General features: G+C 42.5%; 1 protein-coding gene across 1 annotated transcript in view; it reads left to right on the forward strand.

Moving 5' to 3' along the window:
• Positions 1-20,154, forward strand: part of CEP290 (centrosomal protein 290) — a 3,346,332-nt gene that overhangs the window by 2,895,616 nt on the left and 430,562 nt on the right. The window contains exon 44 of the mRNA XM_044087863.1: positions 1,627-1,761. Within this exon, the coding sequence (XP_043943798.1) occupies positions 1,627-1,761 (135 nt within the window). The remainder of the gene's footprint in view (positions 1-1,626; positions 1,762-20,154) is intronic.

Consider the following 20,154-nt stretch of genomic DNA (forward strand, 5'->3'; position numbering starts at 1 on the left):
AGACAGCATCACTTACATAAGTAAGTGATGTCCTATGTTATGCCCAATGCATTCTCATCTAGGGAAGGGATAGGGTGCAAGCAAAAATTCCTTGATGTGTCTGTGGATAGCCATATTGCATTTGCCTCACTAGGTATCAAATGGCCACAAATGTAGCAATCAGAGTGATGGGTGGCAGGCTTGGGGATAAAAAAGAGATACATGGCGTTGAAGCACACTATGGTATGTGAAGGCATGTAAGCAGGCACTGTACTCATTAGGGTAGTTAGTCATAATTGATAATTTTCTGAGCATCTGTCTGTAGCATTATAGCTGATAGAGTTCAGAATGCATAGGAACTCTCTAACGTGTCTGCAGCCAGAAATGTGTACATTACATTCTAAGATAAAGGAATACTTCTCTAAAACAGCTGTTTTTGTAGTTGGACAGACAGCAAATGAAAATTGTGTACATTTCTTAAGTTGTTGGTTGGGTGGGAAGGTGAAGCATTACAAGTTTTGTGAAAAGAAAAGAAATTTCTGGCTATAGCCTTTACTGCACTACTTTCAGTTTCTTAGGGTTTACCTTAGAAAAGTTTGGGAGTTAGAACTGCTGTCTTTAAAATATGTAGAATTATTCATTTTTATTGCAGTGAAAAAAATGTTAGAAGTTGTGGAAGTGAATTTGAAGAGATTAACATTTATTTTATCTTCTGCTGTTTTTCTTTATTTCTCTCATCGTCCATGCCTCACATTTTATTGTTTGCACTCTGTTGTTAAAACAGAGCATAGATTTATGCTCTGTGCAGCATAATACAGCAGTAAAAGCTTCCTCAACAAATAACTGCGTTGAACAAATAGCAGTGTCTGATAACAGTAAGCATTCCATTGAACCCAAAAGAAGTCGAATGGATTCAGAATATGGCAATGATAGCCAACTTTCTGTAAAGGGTAATGGAGAGGAAAACAAAACAGAAGAATCAAAATCAGCAGAATGTGTAAGCATTTCTCAAAATGCACACAGTGAGCTTCCAGCTAAGCCATGCCCCTTTGATGGGAGCTGTACATGTGCAGTCTGTCCGGATGAAGATGGTCCAGCAGCAGAAGACGCTAGTCAGGGAAATCATGAGGGGCTGCCTCAAGAGATAGAAGAACCAGATGTTTCCACTAAACCAGATAATGAAACAGAGCCAAGAAACGTAATCATTGAAGAAGTTATGCCTAACAAGGACCAGCTTTGTGCCTGTAGTCCTGTGGCTGGTTTTCTGGACTGTGTTGGTGATCAATTAGCCATCACAAGTGATAAGAATGAAGATTTTGTAGACGTAAAAGAACCAGTATCCACTGAAGATCAAATCACAGAAGTACAACCTGAAACAGAAGTAGATTTTGTCGATGTATCCAAGGTTTGCAGTTATTAATCATGCTGCAGTACCAGTCATTTTGTCTGTTGTTGCTTTATAGAGTAGCATAGTTACTGCTGCTTCTAAGGTACTTTCTAGTAATATAAAATATTTGAATTATCCCATCCCATGTCTTGTGCCTTACCTTTTGTCTTGCATCAATGTTTTTCAATATAGTTTTCTGATTTATATTAACATACTAGCTACTGTAAACCACAACTTTTCATTTTCTTTCACTTTTGAAGACATCTGGTATTGGCTCTGACTCCCAGACTGAGAAGGAGCAAGAGCTACACAAAGAAAATCTAAGGTTGTCATCAGAAAATATTGAACTCCGCTTCCAGCTGGAACAGTCTATTAAAGACCTGCCAAGGTTAAAGGTAAACCTTTAATGACAGAATTTCAATTTTATATCATACTGTGTTGCTTATAAACATGAAATGCATACTTTGATGCCCAGCTAAAGACATTTATTGTATATTGTTTTCTTTTGTTGCTATAGCTGACACCGCCATTTCTTTTTTAAACTTTGGCAACATCATTTAAATTAGAATGTATTTTAGCCTTCCCCAAGGGAGAGCATGTGATTCGTCAAATAAAACTCATTTGTAATAATTTGGACACCTGAGACAACTTTTACCAATATATATGTATATATTGAGCTAGGTAATACCTTGCTCACATAAGAGGAAACTAGCCAAAACTACTTATTTAAAATAACAGCAACATTACCTTGAAAATTAAATACCTCAGCAGGCATTTCACAAATATTTGGTTATGATAATTGTAATTGGCTCAGCTTATAGCAACCGCAGATCCAATGAATCCATTCTGTCAAACACATTGAAATGACAGACATATGAGAACAAGCCCCTCCTCAACACCCCCATACAAGGGGCTTTACAGACTTCACCCCTTAACTAATATAATCTAAATTCTTATAACCTATGAGTAAGTTAATATCCCATTACTTTTGAACCCTTTTGATGGAACAAGATTTTTGGATCAATACTTGCTGAAAAGTAAAACAATTAGGCAAACAAACCATCTTATTTCATTTTTATTTTTTATTTTTATTAGTTTAACTAGGTAAGTGAACTTGTCTGAAGACCTTTTACTGTCGTGACATGGGAGTAAAACGTGCAATATGAAGAAGCAGAATACAGTATTCTGATGCAGCAGCAATACAGTAAAATGAAATGTAGTACAAAAATATATTTTTAGTAGAAGTGAGCATAAGATACAATATGTACAAACACAACAGCATCATCAATTACAACTGCTAGAATACTGTAAAATAAAATATGTGCAATACTTTTCATAATGTCACAGTTTAACATAGTTTTTTTATTCTGTGGAGAAGTGTTAGCAGTTAACAACTACCACTTGGATAATCTTGAATTTTTGATACCTTTCCAGATGTTCCATTCTGGTGACACCTTCATCACATTTGCAATTTGCAACATTAATAAAGTACTGTGTTCTGTGTTTTTGCATTATTTATATGCAGTTTTGTTTCACTTTCAGTAAACATACCACAAACATAACCTGGCAGGAGAATTTTTGTTCTGAAAGAGTTGCAGTTTCATATCTGCTTACTTTGTAACTGCTGCACTGACTGACATTTGTACTGTACTCAATTAAAGTACTGTTTACATTTAGAGAAGGCATTACACACAGATCTTCAAATCCAGAATCTCTTCTGTTTTCATCTGGTTGAGCTGCAGTGATTTCTGCCCTAAGGCTATATCCAGCCATTTAACCAAACTGTTATCCTGTTTTTTTTTAATAAGTAAGATTTGTGCCATTTGAATAGCCTGATAACTGGGTTATTACAAAAGAATATATGTTAAGGGCATACCTAACAAATATTTGAAGGGATGTAAGTAATCAGGTCTGCCTTTCTTATTTCTGCTTTACATGCAGCATTCATCTTCTATCTGTTGCTTTACTATTTCCCATAGGATTTGTTTCAGGTCAGGAAATGGGGATTTATTCTGTCTGTGACATTTATGGATGACCTCAGCATGTCAGTCTATAATATTGACATGATTTTATGAGATCCTAGTGTCTGCCAGTTAAATTTCATGTTCATCCCACTTGAATTAAATCCTCTTATTAATGCTTAGTTTTTACCTGACAGTACTTACAGATTGTCCCTTCTGTGTATAAAATAGTGGATCAGAGCTATAACAAGGTTAGTTGTTACTCTGGGCAGTGCCATGTGTACCCCACCCCACCTCTAATGAAGTTGAGGACCAAAGGAAAAAAAAAGTCCTCTAAAAGCTGAGGTGCAACAAAAAACTCCCCTCAAAGTTGAGGATTAAAAAATAAAAACAAAAGGAAAAAACTAAGAACTGTTAAGCCAGATACCTTTGTTAAATTTTATCTCCCAGTATACTGACTGACAGTCATTTACGCAGTCTTCAAAATAAACAGCGAGCTGTTTTGTATCTACATAATGGGTCTTTGTTAAACTGTTGTAAAGACCAATTCTAGTTCCTTGCTACAGCTATTAACATGCAACGGATGGCCAACTGTAATTTGCCTTTTCTCTGTGCAACAATGTTACAACAAAGTAGCTAAGTTTGCCTCCAATCATATGTTTAGAACCCACCATTGTATCCCTCTTAAACAGCTGCAATGGCTAGAGCTTAGACGCACATTAATTCTGCGCTTATTTCACAGAAACTGATATCATCCAGATAAATGTCCAGGCCTGCAGCTGTACAAACTAATATCTGCAACTAATCATATAACTCTGTAGGTGACACAAGATACTCCTCTTGCATCTCAAAATATGGAACTCCATTATCCTTTCAATCAGACAAACTGAAAAGGTAAAATCCTTTAAAACCCAGCTAAAGTAGCACCTCTCCAAAATATAGCTATGCACATGCTCTAGCCCCAGCTAATCTACTGCCATTAGACTAACTCAGGTTTTCCTTACAGAAACCTTTCTGTTCTTCAAACAGTTTCTCTTTTTCTCTACACAGTTAAATTTTTCCTACACCAAACACCCATTGTAACTGCCCAAACCTGTACCTATATTGTATCCTATGCAGTTTCAACATCCACATACTCACCTTTCTGGGTACCTTCTCCTCTCACACTTAGTCTACAGCTTTCAGTCTGTACTACGTCTAGTGTACATACTTAATATAGCCTACTTCTCTCTCTTGCTTGACATCTGAACTGTCTACCTACCCTCTCAATACTTTTTCACTCTCTACTGGTGCATATTCATGATGCATACCTATCTCTCCAACCTATTGCTACAATGTCCTCTTTACTACACATTTACTCACTCTCCACCATCCACACCCTTCCAGTAAATCCTATTTAATCATCACTCTCTTTTCTTCTATACTTAAATGTCTTTATTTCTTTTACCCTGTTTGCCACCATTGTAACATGTAGCTGTGTTTACCTATTTTAACATGAAGAAGAAAAAACATGTTTTTGAAGTCAGTTCAGTTTCACCATAAGAGCTTCACCTAGGGAGAGGCCAAATATTCCATCTCCTTCATGTTGTGACTCAGGAGCATCAATTTGTCAACACATGCATGCTAGCTAGGAATCATGAATGTGAAGAAGTGTGTACTCCCACTAAATCTAAGGTAGCAGACATACTTTCTGGTCAGCAGAGAAAGTGGTTACGGGTATACAAAATAAATCTCCTAACCTATTCTGGATGACAGCTATGATTCCAACTTTTGCATTTCTTTGTTTTGAGATGAATAGTTGTACCGTAGGGGACAGTAGCTTGATGGTTGTGGGAGGAATCCAAAAATCATAATTAAAAATAAATAAATAAATAAAGCCAGTCAATTTACCTTTTAGCGGTCCCTAAAGCCATTGAAAACCTTCTCAGATGAAGAAAGCCTGACACTCACATTACAATAAAATTCTTATTTCTATGTGTACGGTTTCTTTATTGAAATGAAAAGTTATGATGCATGCCATGTAGGTTCATAGGTTGGTACTAGGCTATCAGCCCTAGGGCCTATACAAGCCTAGCCATAACAATTCCCTGGCTATTTCTTCCCACAATATTTACTTCCCTGGACCCCTGTCTAGCAGGGTGACTGACGTGATCCCCAGGGTGAACTTCCTATCTCCTATCCAATCGTCAAGGTTCCTTTTGAAGAGGGCCAAAGAGACGATCTGCTTGACATGTATGGGCAGTCTGTTCCAGAGTCTGAGGAGTCTCTGGATCAGGAACCTATCCCTCCAGCATGTTTTGTTCATTGTGATGACAAGGTTTATATCCCTGGAGCGTGTGGCTCTGAGGGATTGGGATTTCTTTAAGTGTAACATGTCCAGCAGCTCTGGGTTTGACATGGCCTTGTATGTTAAGCAGAGATCACCTCTGAGTAGACGATATGCGACAGAGTGTAGCTGGAGTTTTTTTAGACAGTCAGCATAGGGCATGTGCTTTAGGCCTGTGATTCTTTTAGTGAGGTATTTCTGTGGCCTTTCCAGTTGTTGCAGATGTCTTGAGAGGTACATACCAAATGGGGCGTTGTATTCTGTAATGGGCCTAATGAGGGATGAGTACAGTGGGACAATGACCTCCTTTTTTCTGGATGAAAAGCCCTTAGTGATGAGGTGTGTCACATAGAAGGATTTTCTGACTGTTGTGATGATGTGGTTATCGAAGGTGAGACCACTGTCCACCTGTGTCCTTAAGTCTCTTATCACACTTTCGGTGTTTAGTGTACTGCCACCTGTTCATGGGTATATTTAACTGTAGAGCATAAACAGAGCATATTCCAGCACTGGGATCTCTTGAATGTGTTTAATAAGTGTCTCACACAGCAGTATTTTCATAGTAACACCTTCCAGAAGATGACGATCCTGTTGACAGTTCTGTTTAGCAAGCTCCATTCTTTGGGTCCATATTCTTTTGTTTGGCCATCCTGTTTGTTTTCAAGGATACTTTCATAAATGGCAAGGTAGACTTAGTTCTTTATTGTAGTGCTGCTAGGGAACAAAACTCACTGGAACTATAAGTATTTTTTTCTGTTAGTCTTTTGAAGAAAAAAAAAATTATATTATATGCTAATGTTTTCATATTGTCATATTTTCTATTGATTTGATATGTTATCGAAAGTACATAATTGATGCTTAAAAATGTTTATGCTTTCAGAAATGGGATACATTTTTGGTATTTTTATATATTGCTACTTGACAAATGTTCATGATTTTAGAAATATCTTCCTGGGGCCAGCATGCCATTTTGTATGTACTGCTAGAGCTCAGGCCAGCTTCACAGCTTGCCTCTTTGATAGGCTTTCTGTCATAAGAATCAGATAGCCCTGGTCCATGAAAGCAGGTAGTCCATGTGTACTTACCAGATGGTGTTCAACACTGTTCACAAAAAAGACAAAACACAGACATCCTAATGACTGTTAGAGAATTGACAGAGGTATAGAAATGAAGGCTGACTTGTCCATTGAGGGTTGAGGTCGTTTTTTTTTTTTTTTTTTTTCAATTGTAGTGAGCAAGTCATATCCTTACTGTAAAGTAGGGACTGTGAGAGGGCTTTGATCCTGTATTTTCAGCTCACATATTCAGCCAAAGCCTGCTTGATTAATTCTTGCTGAAATTATTGAAAAAGTGGTTCATTAATGAAGAGTCCACAGCAGACATTACAGGTGCCGATATAGACGGCCAAGAAATTACTCCTTCTGAGATACTTTTACCCACCAAGACATATTCCTAGACCTTTTTTTTTTTTTTTTTTTTTTTTAATTTATTTATTTATTTTTTTCAAGCCTTGTGCATCTTACTCAAAATCTAGAAGCTTGTTCAATGCAGAAGTATTCAGCAGTGCCAGTTTACCCCATAGTGCACTCTGATCCTTTAATCGAACCTATGTCAATAATTGAACTTTCTGGAGAAAAAATGAAATCTGGAGGCTATGCACTTTAGCACAAACCCCAATTACTTCTCTCTTTTTTTTGCTGGGTCAGTTTCCTATGAGGACACTGATGTTCTTTGTGTTTCACTGTTGCAGTCATCACACTTGGGTTATCTGCCTGCAGGAAGCCCTCAGTCGGCCCGAATACCAGAGACTTAGTATTTCTGCGTCGGATGCTGTCGCTCCAGGACTGACGTCAGGTCGTCAGGAGTATAAAACAGACAGCCGATGCCATTACATCAGTCTTTCTTGCCGAGGAGCCTGAAGCAGAAGCAGTTCGCAAGTGCTGGTTGGCCGCTACCTGAATTTCCGTTTTCAAATTGAATAATCATGAAGTCTTCTAAAGCTAAGTAACCCGTTGGGGATCCTTTTTTCTTGTTCTAACCGATGTCAGAAAAAGTTAACAATTGTCTTGCCTGTGGAAAGCAAATACCTCACAGAGATTTTCATTCTTACTGAGTCACCTGTTTAGTCCCAGATAACGACGACCCTTGCTGTCGGTTTTGTGTCTTGTTTAATGCCCGAACCATTCATCGTTGGGCTCTCTTTGTCGCTAAATTCTTTCACTTTTGATCTCTGTATTCTTTAATGGCTTCGGTAAGCCATCCGACTACCGATTTTCCAAAAAAAACATAAGGATAAAGACAGAGACAGACCACATAGGTCCAAAACTGCCGATGATGCTACCATTAAGCTAGTCGTCAGTTGCCGGTACTCAGTGAGGCGCCTTTGCAGACCCTGATGCCCACTTCAGTGGATTCACAGGCCTCTGTTGAGACCCATTCGGAGTCTGGTATGCTACGAGATGCTTCTTCGATTATGGAACCTGCGGATGTCTGTACCTTGGATGGGTTTAGAGCCGCTGTGCAGGCACCGGCTTCTGAGGCAGTTCTTCACTTAACCGATGTTCGAATCAAACTGACTACTTAATTTCTAACCAAAACTACCGAGATTTTCAGGCCCAGAGTATGCACTGCACCTAGAAAACTGACAACCACAGTGCATGCTTAGGCTCCCATGCCACAAAAACAAATGCTTAGAATGGCTGAAGACCTTATTACACTGATTAGGGCAAGTCAACCTTCCCCTGCAAAGAGACAAAGAATCCAGTCCCCTTCAGGTTCTGCAGACCAGGAGGCTGATGACTCTGACATTTCTGATTGTGAAGACATGCCGTTATCTGCTTATGAGGATTCAGATACAGAGGAATCCATTCCCTCTGCCTCCCCTCCAGATGATTTTTATTTTGGTGAAACTTGCATACTTTAAGAGAGCATTTCCATTGGAAATGCCAAGACTATCCTCAGTCCAAAAAGAAACTCAGAGAATTTTTAGAGTTGCCTCAGCACAGGCCTTTAGCTATACCCCCTGTCCTGGATGTTGTGGATGATGTTTTTATGGAGTCCAGTATTACTCTTGACATTTTACCTCCTGCCCCTAGGAAACCAGACAGATACTACAGAGTACCTGATACTCACAAGTTTCTTTTCAAGAATCCTACTGCTGACCCAGAGATCATTTCCCAGAGGCTTAAAGGTATCAAGGCTACTACAGCCAAGAATCCCACCCCTTCGGACAGGGATTCCAGAGCTTTGGACAGATGGGGTAAGAAGGTATATACCACTGCAACTCTTGCTATTAGGGCGTTGAATTGCTAGTTTCACATGCTGAAGTACCAGCAACATATTATGGAACTCATTAAACAAAAAGTGATAACTTTTCCAGACTGTGCAAAAAATAAAGAATTGCAGGAGCTTATGCACTCTGCAAACCAAGTCAGTAAGCATACTTTGCAGTGTGGCTTTGATGCCCCAGAAGCATCTTGCAGGGCAGCAGTCACTGGCTCTGTACTGAGAAGACATGCTTGGCTGAAGGAGCAGACCTTGCCAGACCATGTCAAATCAAAATTACTAGACGCTCCCTTGAATAAGGACTGTTTGTGCAGAAGAGGTTCTTAAAAACATGGAAGAAAAAGCTAAATCTATGCAGACTGTTAAATAATTCTTACAAGTGCAACCCCCGTAGATTCAGTAGGCGTTGCCCTTCTAAACACTGGTCCTTTCCATCCCCCACCAGGCCTTCTCAAACAAGACTCAGGGGAAACAGCCCACCCAGACTACAGTCTTAGGGTATGCAGCGATCTAAGCAATGGCATGCTCCCACCCCTAAAGCAGGGAGTGGTAAGCCACCTCCTTATGGAAAAAGCTCACAATGACGTATTCACTCCACTTCCCAGCCCTGCCCAATTGCTTGTGCCCCTAGGAGGAAAACTTGCTCGTCATGCAAAAAACTGGATGTCCATCACCCAAGACCGATGGGTCCTCAACAGTGTATCCCAGGGGTACAAATTTTATTTCCATTCTCTGCCAACCCCAAAGTGGGTTACCAGACCTTCCTCCAAACCAGTGGGCAGAGGCTCAAAACCAAGTATTTCCCTGCTCAATATCAGAGCTATTCAGCCTGTTCCAGTAGAACAGAGAGGGGTCAAGGATTCTACTCCAAACTCTTCCTGGTACCCAGGAAAGAAGGCTCTTGGTGCCCAATCCTGGATCTTTCAGTTCTCAACACCTTCCTGGTGGTACCAAAATTCAAAATGCTTACCCTGCAACAGCTTCTGCATATGCTAGCCAAGGATGCCTGGTTAGTCACCCTAGACTTCAAAGAAGCCTATCTGCACATCCCCATAAGGGAGTCATGCAGGAAGTATCTACATTTCAGAGCAGGATCTATGTATTATCAGTTCTATGCACTTCCCTTTGGGTTATCTACTGCGCCCAGGGTATTCACAAAATGCCTGGCTCCAGCCATTGCATACTGCAGGCAGAGAAATATCCAAATTTACCCATACTTGGACGATTGCCTGATTCAGGCAGTCAGCAATTGCTGTTGCAGCACCTGGCATTTGTAAAAAAACCTTCTCACTTCCTTGTGGTACACCATCAATGAAAAGAAATCACAACTGGTACCCAGTCAAAAGATTGTATTCCTGGGAGAAAGTTTGGACACAACTTCCAGATGGTATTCCTCACTTCAGAAAAGCAAGTCTATCTGACAGACTACTTCAAACAAATGATTACCAGAACCCAGCTATCTGCAAGAAAAATACTGCAAGCCATAGAGTTCATGGTCTCATGTATACTGCTAATTCCATGTGCAAGACTGCATATGAGGAAACTTCAGTGGTACTTAAGAAGTCTTTGGTGCCAGCATTCTCAGGACCTGGAAACAGTCATTCCTATCATACCCTGTCTAAGGACAGAGTTCCTTTGGTGGACAGAAGCATGCAACCACAACAAGGGACTGCCATTCACTCAACCACACGCCGGCCAGACCCTGACCACAGAAGCATCAGACTATGCTTGGGGGGCTCACATGGCTGGCAAATGTATTCAGGACCACTGGAGCCCAAGTCAAATTCATCTGCACATCAACCAAAAATAGATGCTAACTGTACAGAATGCACTGACAGCTTTCAGATCCCTACTCTTTCTAGGACAACTGCTAATAAAAACAGACAACACCACAGTTATGTGGTACAGCAACAAGCACTGGGGAACCCATTCCTACCCACTCTGCAGGTTAGCCATGGTCGTGTGGAACATGGCCTTGGACATCCAAGTCCATCTACAAGCTCAATTCCTGCCATGCAAACAACACTCACAGACAACTTAAGCAGAAATCTCCTAGACCCACACGAGTGGAAATTGGAGCCCAGCACCTTCAATCTTCTGATTCAGAAATGGGGGACCCCAGAGGTGAATTTCTTTGCCTCCCCCTACAGCCACCAGCTCAGCAAATTCTGCACCATGGATCCTCACAGCAAGGCCTGGAAAGTAGATGCCCTATCCTTTCAATGGGAAAAGCTCTCAGTCTATGCCTTTCCCCCTCTGCCCCTTCTAACAAGAGTATTACTCTAGATAAAACAAGACAGGCCAAGGACAATTCTGATTGCTCCAGACTAGCCATGCCAGCACTGGTACTCACTCTGCGCAGCCTGATAACGGTGCCACCCTGGCACCTACACCAGACCCCAACCCTGCTCTCTCAGCAGAAGGGACAGATTTTGCATCCACAACTGCAAACCCTAAATCTTGCAGCCTGGCTTATTCCTTGAATTCTCCACCAGCAACCCTAAGCAAACAGGTGCTGGACATTATCTTTGAAGCCAGAAGGCCCAGTACAAGGAAATCCTATGCTGATAAGTGGAAAAGGTATTGTTCCTGGATTTAGTCTAAAGGAGAGGACACATCTCTGCCCTTCTTACCTCTAATCCTGGATTACCTAGCAGAATTACTCCACAGAGGCCTATCCTTCTCCTCCATTATGATCCATGCCTCTGCCATCTCGGCTCATTACAACACTGAGCCACCTCTATTCTCTCACCCTCTCATCAAACAGTTCCTGAGAGGGGCAAACAACTTAAGGCCACCAAGGAGAGCACCCACCCCTGTTTGGGACCTTAACTTTGTACTGGAAAAGCTCACGCTTCCCCCCTTTGAACTTGCTGCTTCAGCAGAGTTAAAATTCCTCTCTTGGAAAACAGCCTTGCTTCTAGCCATCACTTCAGCTAGAAGAGTGTCTGAGCTACAAGCACTGATGACTGTGGTACCCTTCATTATTTTCCTTGCTGACAGGGTTTCCCTCAGGACTGACCATTCCTTTATGCCTAAAGTGGTGTCCAGTGTGGCTCTCAACCAATCCATCCATTTGCCAACCTTCTTCTCTAATCCTCAAAATAAAGGGGAAAGGATCCTGCACTCTTTGGACGTGCACAGACAGATTCTACCTTGACAGGACTAAGCCCTTCAGAAAATCTGACCAGTTACTAGTCAGCTTTGCAACAGGGGCAGAGGGCAAGGCCATTTCAAAACAAACCATTTCCAAATGGATAGCGCACTGCATCCATTTCTGCAGCAAGCACCATGGAAAGCCAACCCCTCAGGGGGTCAGAACACATTCCACTAGGGCGACATCTACCTCTACAGCATTTCTCAGGGGAGTCCCTACGAGTGACATCCTGGAAACTGCTACCTGGAGTTATGTACACACCTTCACCAAGCATTACCACCTGCCTATCATTTCCAAATCCAGGGCAGTCTTGCAAGGCCTACTAGCCAGCCCCAACTCTTCTTGACTGCCTCCACCCTTCCTCAGCTTTGGAAATCCACCCAAGTGTGATGACTGCAACCTTGAAACACGAAGAACATAGTACAGTTGTGTACACTTATCATAAATGTAGATCTTCGAGTGTATTCACTGTTGCAGTCCTGGTGTCCCTCCCTCCAGCCCCCTGGTTTTCTCTACCTCTCACTCTCTGTGGCTATTACTATTGGTATTGGTATTTACTTTTTACTGGTGGTGTTTTCCCCAACATAACTTAGCTCCCTGTTTGGGGGTGCCTGACATTTGGGGCAAGAAAAACTGATGTAATGGCGTCAGCTAGCTGTTTTTATACCCCTGATGACTTGACATCAGTCCTGGAGCGACAACATCTGACACAGAAATACTAAGTCTCTGGTATTCGGGCCAACTGAGGGCTACCTGCAGGCAGATAACCCAAGTGTGATGACTGCAACAGTGAATACACTTGAACATCTACATTTATTTTAAGTGTACATAACTGTACTCTGTCTTTTTTCTAGAGGATCTGTCTGCCAATGAGCTGGTTTCCAAACAAGTTTCCATATTTTTTGTAGTAGATAATTGATTAGAAATGGAATATTCTGATCTGCTAGATCTCCTCTTTTACAGCTGTACTGTTCTTAGTGGCTTTCATTAAATTATGCCTGAATTTTCCTTTGAAAATCCATGGAAGGTTCAAGCCACAGCATTGTGCACATGACGTATATTGAAAGTATCCTTCGCCAAAATGAAGTAATAACCATCACATGGCTGCTTCATAACTGGCAAAAAAAACCACACTACCTCATTAAGTTATCTCCAGAGGGAGTATGAATGCTTGGTTCTGTGGGAGAAGAGGCTCTATCCCACCTCCACTTTTGATCTCCATATAACAAATTATGAAGACACTATCCATATGCTAATGAAAAAAGTGAAAATATTTAATTTCTTTGTAGTTCTGACTTAAACTCCACTTTTACAGAATCTAAAAAACTGTTCAGCATATTCACAATCCCCATTGACAGAATCAGATTCATGCCATAACTACAGCATGTAATAGAAGAGTTTCTAGTTCAGTAACCAATACAGTTTATAGGTGTACATGATAGGCATTAGGACTGCTCAGGAAATGAAATACTACCAGGCTGGCAGACACCTCTTTTTCTCATCATGTACTACACTGTCCTCTCTCAAGGTCTTGTCATGTGTGAAGAGTTTGAGGGGCCAAATAAGGGTACATTTATGGTTTCCCGTCCATTTGTCCAGGCTGCACTTAAAGAGGTTGAGGCAGCTAATTTGCTTAACATCTAAGGGATACAGTCATCCATGGACTTGGTCAGCCACAGGCTGTTGACATTTGCCTTGATATCAGAGAAGTAAATACTGAAGAAAAGCGGCCCAAAGACAGATCCCCAGGGGACACCACTGTTTTTTTTTTTTTTTTTGAAGAGAGCATGTTTCCTACACTAATAAATTGGGGTCTGTTAGTAAACTAGGTTGCAATCTAGTGGGTAACAGAGGTTTGCATTTAGTTTGATTAGTGTTTCAATAATGCCAGAATGTGGGATGATATTGAAGGCCTTGGCCAAGGTAAGCAGTGTGAGCCAGTTTGTTTGCACTGAGTGCATCAATGACTTGTTCAAAGGAGTCCACCAACTTTAGAAGACAGGTCCTACCTTTATTGAACCTAAACTAGTTAAGAGAAAAAGGATTGTAGACTGATAATGTCCTTGTTAATAAGTTTCATAATGGTGCATGTTATTAAGGCAGTTGAGGCTTATATGTCTTTAGATGTCCTTCCATATCACATTTGCAGTATTCTTAATATAAGGGATCTCCAGCCAAGGATAGCTCAATATCTGATCAATATACCAAAGACTTTAATATTTATAGACACCGTACGTCACACCCGTGCTGCCCACTCAAGACATAGGGCATAAAGGTAATGTATGGATGTACATATGTCGGAACTTCTTCGCTACCAGTCTGAATGCCATCATTGATCATTGGTCTGAATGGTCCTTCTTTTGTGCTGGTCATAGAGCCATGTTTCAGATAAGTGCCCCTTTGGGGTTTCTTCTTATCTCTTTTTATTTTTATTTTAATGTGTTTACATGTCATCCAGAAAGGGAAAATGCCAGTGTGGGAGTCAGATTCTCCATAAAGATCATCATGAGCAGTGTCTGTTTTGTTTGGGTGATTCTCACAAAGCGTTTGTCCATAAGACCGTCTCTTTGTCGATTTACTTGGAAAACCAAAGTCTTAAATTGTTGGCTCAAGGTGCTATGGCCAAGTCTTCCCATCCCAAAGGACAGCCACCTGCCAAGAAAAAGGCCAAAAGCCTCAGGTGTGATTTGGCTGCTGTCCCGCCTCCCCCAGACATCTCTCTCAAGGCTAGTGAAACATAGAGAAACGTTAGGTTGGTGTCTCAAATTCCTCTGCTTTAGCCTTGTTGGTGACTGGAATGGATCTGACTTCTCACACATCCTTGGAAGCTTTGCAAACATCTGCTGCAGATGTTGAGGGGGGAACCTCGGCTGATTATATATGAGGGATCGAGAGGGATACTACAAATTTTAGTCTGGGCGGAGATTCCTACTTCCTTGTTTGAGTGTTGGCAAAAGTCCAAACTTCCTAAGATTTTTTGGGGCAGATGTTCCTGAAAAGACGAAACAAAACTCCAAGTATATTTCCCCTGCTGTTAAAGATCATCAACATGAATGGTAGGATTTTACTCAGGGGTTGTTTAATGCCTTAATGGCCTTAAAGCCTTCTCAAGGAGTTTTCTGTACCTGCTCCTCCCTGGACCTCTACTCCTCTTAAAATGCCTACTGCGCAGGAGTCCTCTGATGAGGATTTGGATTCTGGAAAGGAGTCCTTGGCATATTCTTTGCAAATTCTTTCTCCCTTGGGTTATGGGCCTGAGGACTAAGATTTTATCATTCTAGACTCTGTCTTAGAAGAACTCTCCTTTGGGGATACTATTTCTTGTATGGTGGAGTATTTCAAATGCGAGTCTCCTCAGGTTTCTGATATTCAAAAGAGGTATTATGAACTAATTCAGATGGAGTCTCCCAAGCCCTCTGCTGTACATTCAGGGGTTCCCTCTTACATACCTTTTCATCCACCTCTGTTGTCCCTAATTCCCAGCCTCCAGCCCCCAAGAAACCTGACAGAGGGTGTCTGATGATTGCAAGTGTTTGTACAGATGTCTTCTGCTGAACCCTCTGTAGTGTCTGTCTCTTCTGACAAACTTTCTAAACTTTTGCCATCCACTAAATTACTTTCTTCTGTAAGGACAGTAGAGCCATGGAATGTCTAGTCAAAAAGGTATATACTGCTGCCTCCCTGGCTTTCAGAGCTATTAATTACCAGACTCATATGACCAGGTATGTTTTACCCATTCTTTCTCAAGCTTCTCAGGCAATTCCTGACCATACTGATTCAGAAGGGAAGGTCTCGGCCTTCCTTTATTGAGTTCTACCTCTCAAGTGGCTTGCAACTTTATTAAATGTAGTTATCATGCAGCTGATGCTTCCTGAAAGGCTGCTGCATTTGGTTCTATTTTGAGACATCTTTACTCTTGGCTTCATCTCCAGCCCTCAACTGATGATGATAATGCTAAATTGTTGGATGCTACTCTGGATAATAAGAACTTTGTTGGTTCTACTGCTGCTGAGCTTTTCAAGTCCCTCCAGGATAAAGGCAAGGAATTGAAACATATTTCTGTGTCTCCTATCCCTGAATTCCCCTGGAATTATCCTTCCAAATCAGCTTTTGTTTGCAGACAGCCTCGGCGTCCTCCTAATGGTGAAAAAGTTCTAGGTGTGTACCCCCTGCTAAGTCTACTCAGACACCTATGTCTCAGAAGCCACCTTTTCAAGACAAGCTGGGTTCTCTCTGACAGTTTGCTCCCCCTTTCTGTAGGCCAGGTTCTCATATCCCTTCATTTTTCCTGTCCCTCTCCATTTGGTTAAGGGTCACTCAAGACTCTTGAGTTTTATCTATCATCCGCCAAAAATATTTCATGGTCTGGAAATCCCTTCCTCCTTTTCTGGGCATCCCTCAGCCTCCTCTGGAACAGCTTCCTTTTTTCCAGAACTGCTTCAGGACTTTTTGGCTCAGGGCACCATTTAAGTTGTGCCCTCTGCCCAAAAAGGGAAAGGATTTTATTCCAGGATGTTTCTGGTTCCCAGGAAGAAAGGCACCTGGAGACCCATTTTAGACCTTTCTCAGCCCAGCACCTTTCTAAAGATCCCCATCTTCTGAATGTTGTCCTTTCAAATCCTATTCCCTCCTCTCCTTCTGCTTCTTCTTCTTCCATAGGCCTTCCTGGTATCCCTGGACCTCAAGGATGCCTATCTTCACATCCCCATTCATCCTCTTTTCTGGAAATGTTTATATTTCTCTGTTTCTTCCTTGCATTTTCAGATGTTAAGTTGTCCCATCTCACCTTTGTTCTTGCTGTTTGGGTTTGGAGCCGATCTTTGGCTCCTACTCACCCTACTTCTGTAGCTCAAGAGCTATTTACTGGCTCAAGGCTAACCCTTATCCCAGAATGCCCAGCGTCAGCTACCCAGATCTCGTTTGCCACTTTAGCTGTGAGGTTGCTTCGTTACTGGCTCAGGCTTAGTATAGTTTTTTCTATGATTATAATTGTTTATTCTTAAAATTTGTCAAGTTTTTGTCTATATATAGTTCTTTATCTTGTGTGTGTTGTAGCTTTGTTGGCCATCACTCCATATCTCGCAGGCCTTCTGTTTCTCCTGAACTCATTTAAATTAGAGAGTCCCCCCAGGACAGCCGTTTAAATTAGAGGCTCTCCTTTCTGTTCCTTAACTGTAAAAAAAAAAAAAAAAAAAAAAAAGTTTGTTTTTTAGTATAGTAGTGTAACATGTCTAAAGAGGCCAAAGTTTCTGGCTTCAAAAAGTGTGACTGATGCTGTCAGAAAATGTCTCTGACAGATGGGCACACTAGCTGTGTATATTGTTTAGGGGCTTTGCACCTGCAGGACTCCTGCTCTGTCTGTCATGCATTTAGTCCAAGAGTCTTGCAGGAGCGCATAAACAAATTAATCCTTTGAGGATTATTGAAACCACAGGATTCCCCAGCTAAAGGTTCTCAGCCAGTGAAATCCTCTAAGTCTGTCAAGCCATCGGCTCCATCCTCGGAACCGACTCCTGGGCTTGAAGAACCAAGTTTGTCAGTGCTGACTAGCTTCGACAAGTCATCTCCTCCCTTAGCTCCAACTGCCACCTCGGAGCCATCTCAGAGCCACAAGCGAGCAAGGTCTCCTTCATTGGAGCTGATCTGCTTGGTGCCACAGTCACCCTTATTAGGAAGTGAAAGCAGTCATCGCTCTTCATCCCACTCCTCTTGATCCTCCAGGTTATCGCATCAAGATATGGAGAGAGTAGTCAGCAGGTTGCTTAAATCACAGGCCCTTGTGAAATTACTTTCCAGCCCACCTCAGCAGGTTGCGGCTCCATCCGCCTCCATCTCCATTCCTCCTCTGACTACACTTAGTTTGGAGCTGGAGACCATGGACATGCTGATAGTAGAACCGACCACACCGATCACTTTCTCTTTGGTTCCGATGTCGACTCTGATCACCTCGGTTGTTCTGTCCATCAAGGGAGCTGGGCGCTGAAGCTCTCTCGTTGGCTCCGAGGGGGGAAGTCGCATTATTCCCTTGTCCAACCCTGCTCTCCCTCTCGGAGCTTCGTCGCAGGTAAGCTAGGCTCCCACATTGGCCTTGGAGCCATCGCCCTCGACGTGGAGTAAGACTCCCATGTCTTTGGAGCCGGAGCTGTCTTTGCCTTGGGATCATGACGCCTTTGAGGTCATGCAGAGTGTGCTGTCCCCTGAAGCAGCCCTACTATCAGCCCCATCAGCTCCTTCTCTTGTGGTGCCTGTGTCAACCTCTGCTCCTCCTCCGGCCTAGAAGCATAGGGAATCTCTGCCCCAGGACACCCCATTGGGTGACCCCTCTAATTCCGAGGCCTCCCCTGATCACTCAGAGGAGCCTCCACGGAAGAAGAAGTGCAAGAGGAAGCACCTAGACTCCCCTGAGTCTGTCACCTCAGATACAGACCTGGATGAATCGAAAGGGTCCCCCAGGTCCCCTTCTGAAGATGTTTCCTTTTCGGACATCCTTGAAATGCTTAGGCAGAGGGGTGGCTGGTCTTTCCTAGCCCCTACTGAGGATGAGTCTGTATACTTGGAGGCATTCGGTTCCTGACCCTCCACCTCTTGGGTGTCTCCACCTTTCGATCCACTCATATCTGTAGTGGCTCAAAAGGCTTGGTCAGCTTCAGATTTTGTGGAACCTACTCCAAGGAGACCAAATAAGTTCATAACAGCCCCCCAGGACAAACAATTTCTCTCTAAAGGTGTGCCAGTTGATGCCATGGTGGTAGCAGCAGCCACCAAGAAAGAGTTAGCAGAAACTTCTTTGTCTGTCCATCCACCAAACAAAGAGTCTAGGCTGATGGACAGATATGGAAAGTGAATGTTTTCCTCACCGACCTTCTCAATGAGGTCCCTGAATTATCTTTCATTTTACATGACTTCAAAGGGATCTCCTAAAAAAGCTTAGAGATACCCTACAAGATCCTACAGCTGAGGGAGCATCAGCCAAAATAGCTTCCCAGCTTGTGACTCTTAATTCTGTAGTCAACTCCTCCATGAGGCTGATTTCCTATGCAGCTGATGGAGCGAGCAGAGCCGCAGGTCAGGAGTGACTCTCAGGAGACATGCTTGGCTGCGGCTGTGTCAATTTGCAGAACCCTTTTGGGCGTCCTCCACAAATACTCCCTTTGACTCCTTGCTTTTTGGGCCTCAGGTGAAAGACACACTTACCAGGTGCGAACAGGAAGGCAAGACTCTCACTGCTGTGGGACTCCATTTTTCCACTCCTAACAGACCTTATCCCAAAGGTCAGAAGGGTGGAAAGATGTGGTTTCGGAAGTCCCAGGGACCCTTGCCTGACACACGTGGTGATTTTTCCCCCAGGGGCAGAGGGGGAAACAACAACAATGGCAGATGCCACCCTCATGGCAGAGGGGGACTGTAAAATCAGGATGACAGAGAAACTTTCTCTGCCAAACCCTTCCAGCATCCCTGAAGGGTTGCCCGACTGCTCACCTCTGGAGGCAGTCGGGGGAAGACTTTCCCTGTACCCAAAAGCATGGCAAAATATAACAAGAGATAACTGGGTACTATCTATCATATCCGGAGGTTACAAAATCCCCTTTCATCAACCCCCTCTAAAGTCAAAAAAGTTCATTCCAGATGTCCCAACCAATCTAAGAGATCAAGCAATTATTTAAGTTTCAAAACTGCTAGAAAAAAGAGCCATTCAGGAAGTCCCTGCAGACCAACTAGGATCCAGAACTTACTCAAGATTCTTTTTAGTACCAAAAAAGACAGGGGACTGGAGACCAATACTGTATCTCAGCAGATTGAACAAATCTGTACAAAAAGAAACGTTCCGGATTATAACACTGCAGTCCATTCTCCCCTTTCTGGGTCAGGACAACTGGATGTGCTCCATAGATTTTCAGGATGCGTACTACCATATCAAAATGGACAGATGCTCCAGGAGATTTCTTCACCTCCGGGTAGGGGCCAGTCATTATCAGTTCAGAATTCTGCCCTTTGGTCTCACTACAGCCCCCAGGGTGTTCACCAAATGTATGGCAGTAGTCACGGCTCACCTGAGACG

The sequence above is a fragment of the Protopterus annectens genome, chromosome 11.part0, assembly GCF_019279795.1.
Source record: "Protopterus annectens isolate FY-2018-M chromosome 11.part0, PAN1.0, whole genome shotgun sequence".
Taxonomy (NCBI): Eukaryota; Metazoa; Chordata; order Ceratodontiformes; family Protopteridae; genus Protopterus; species Protopterus annectens.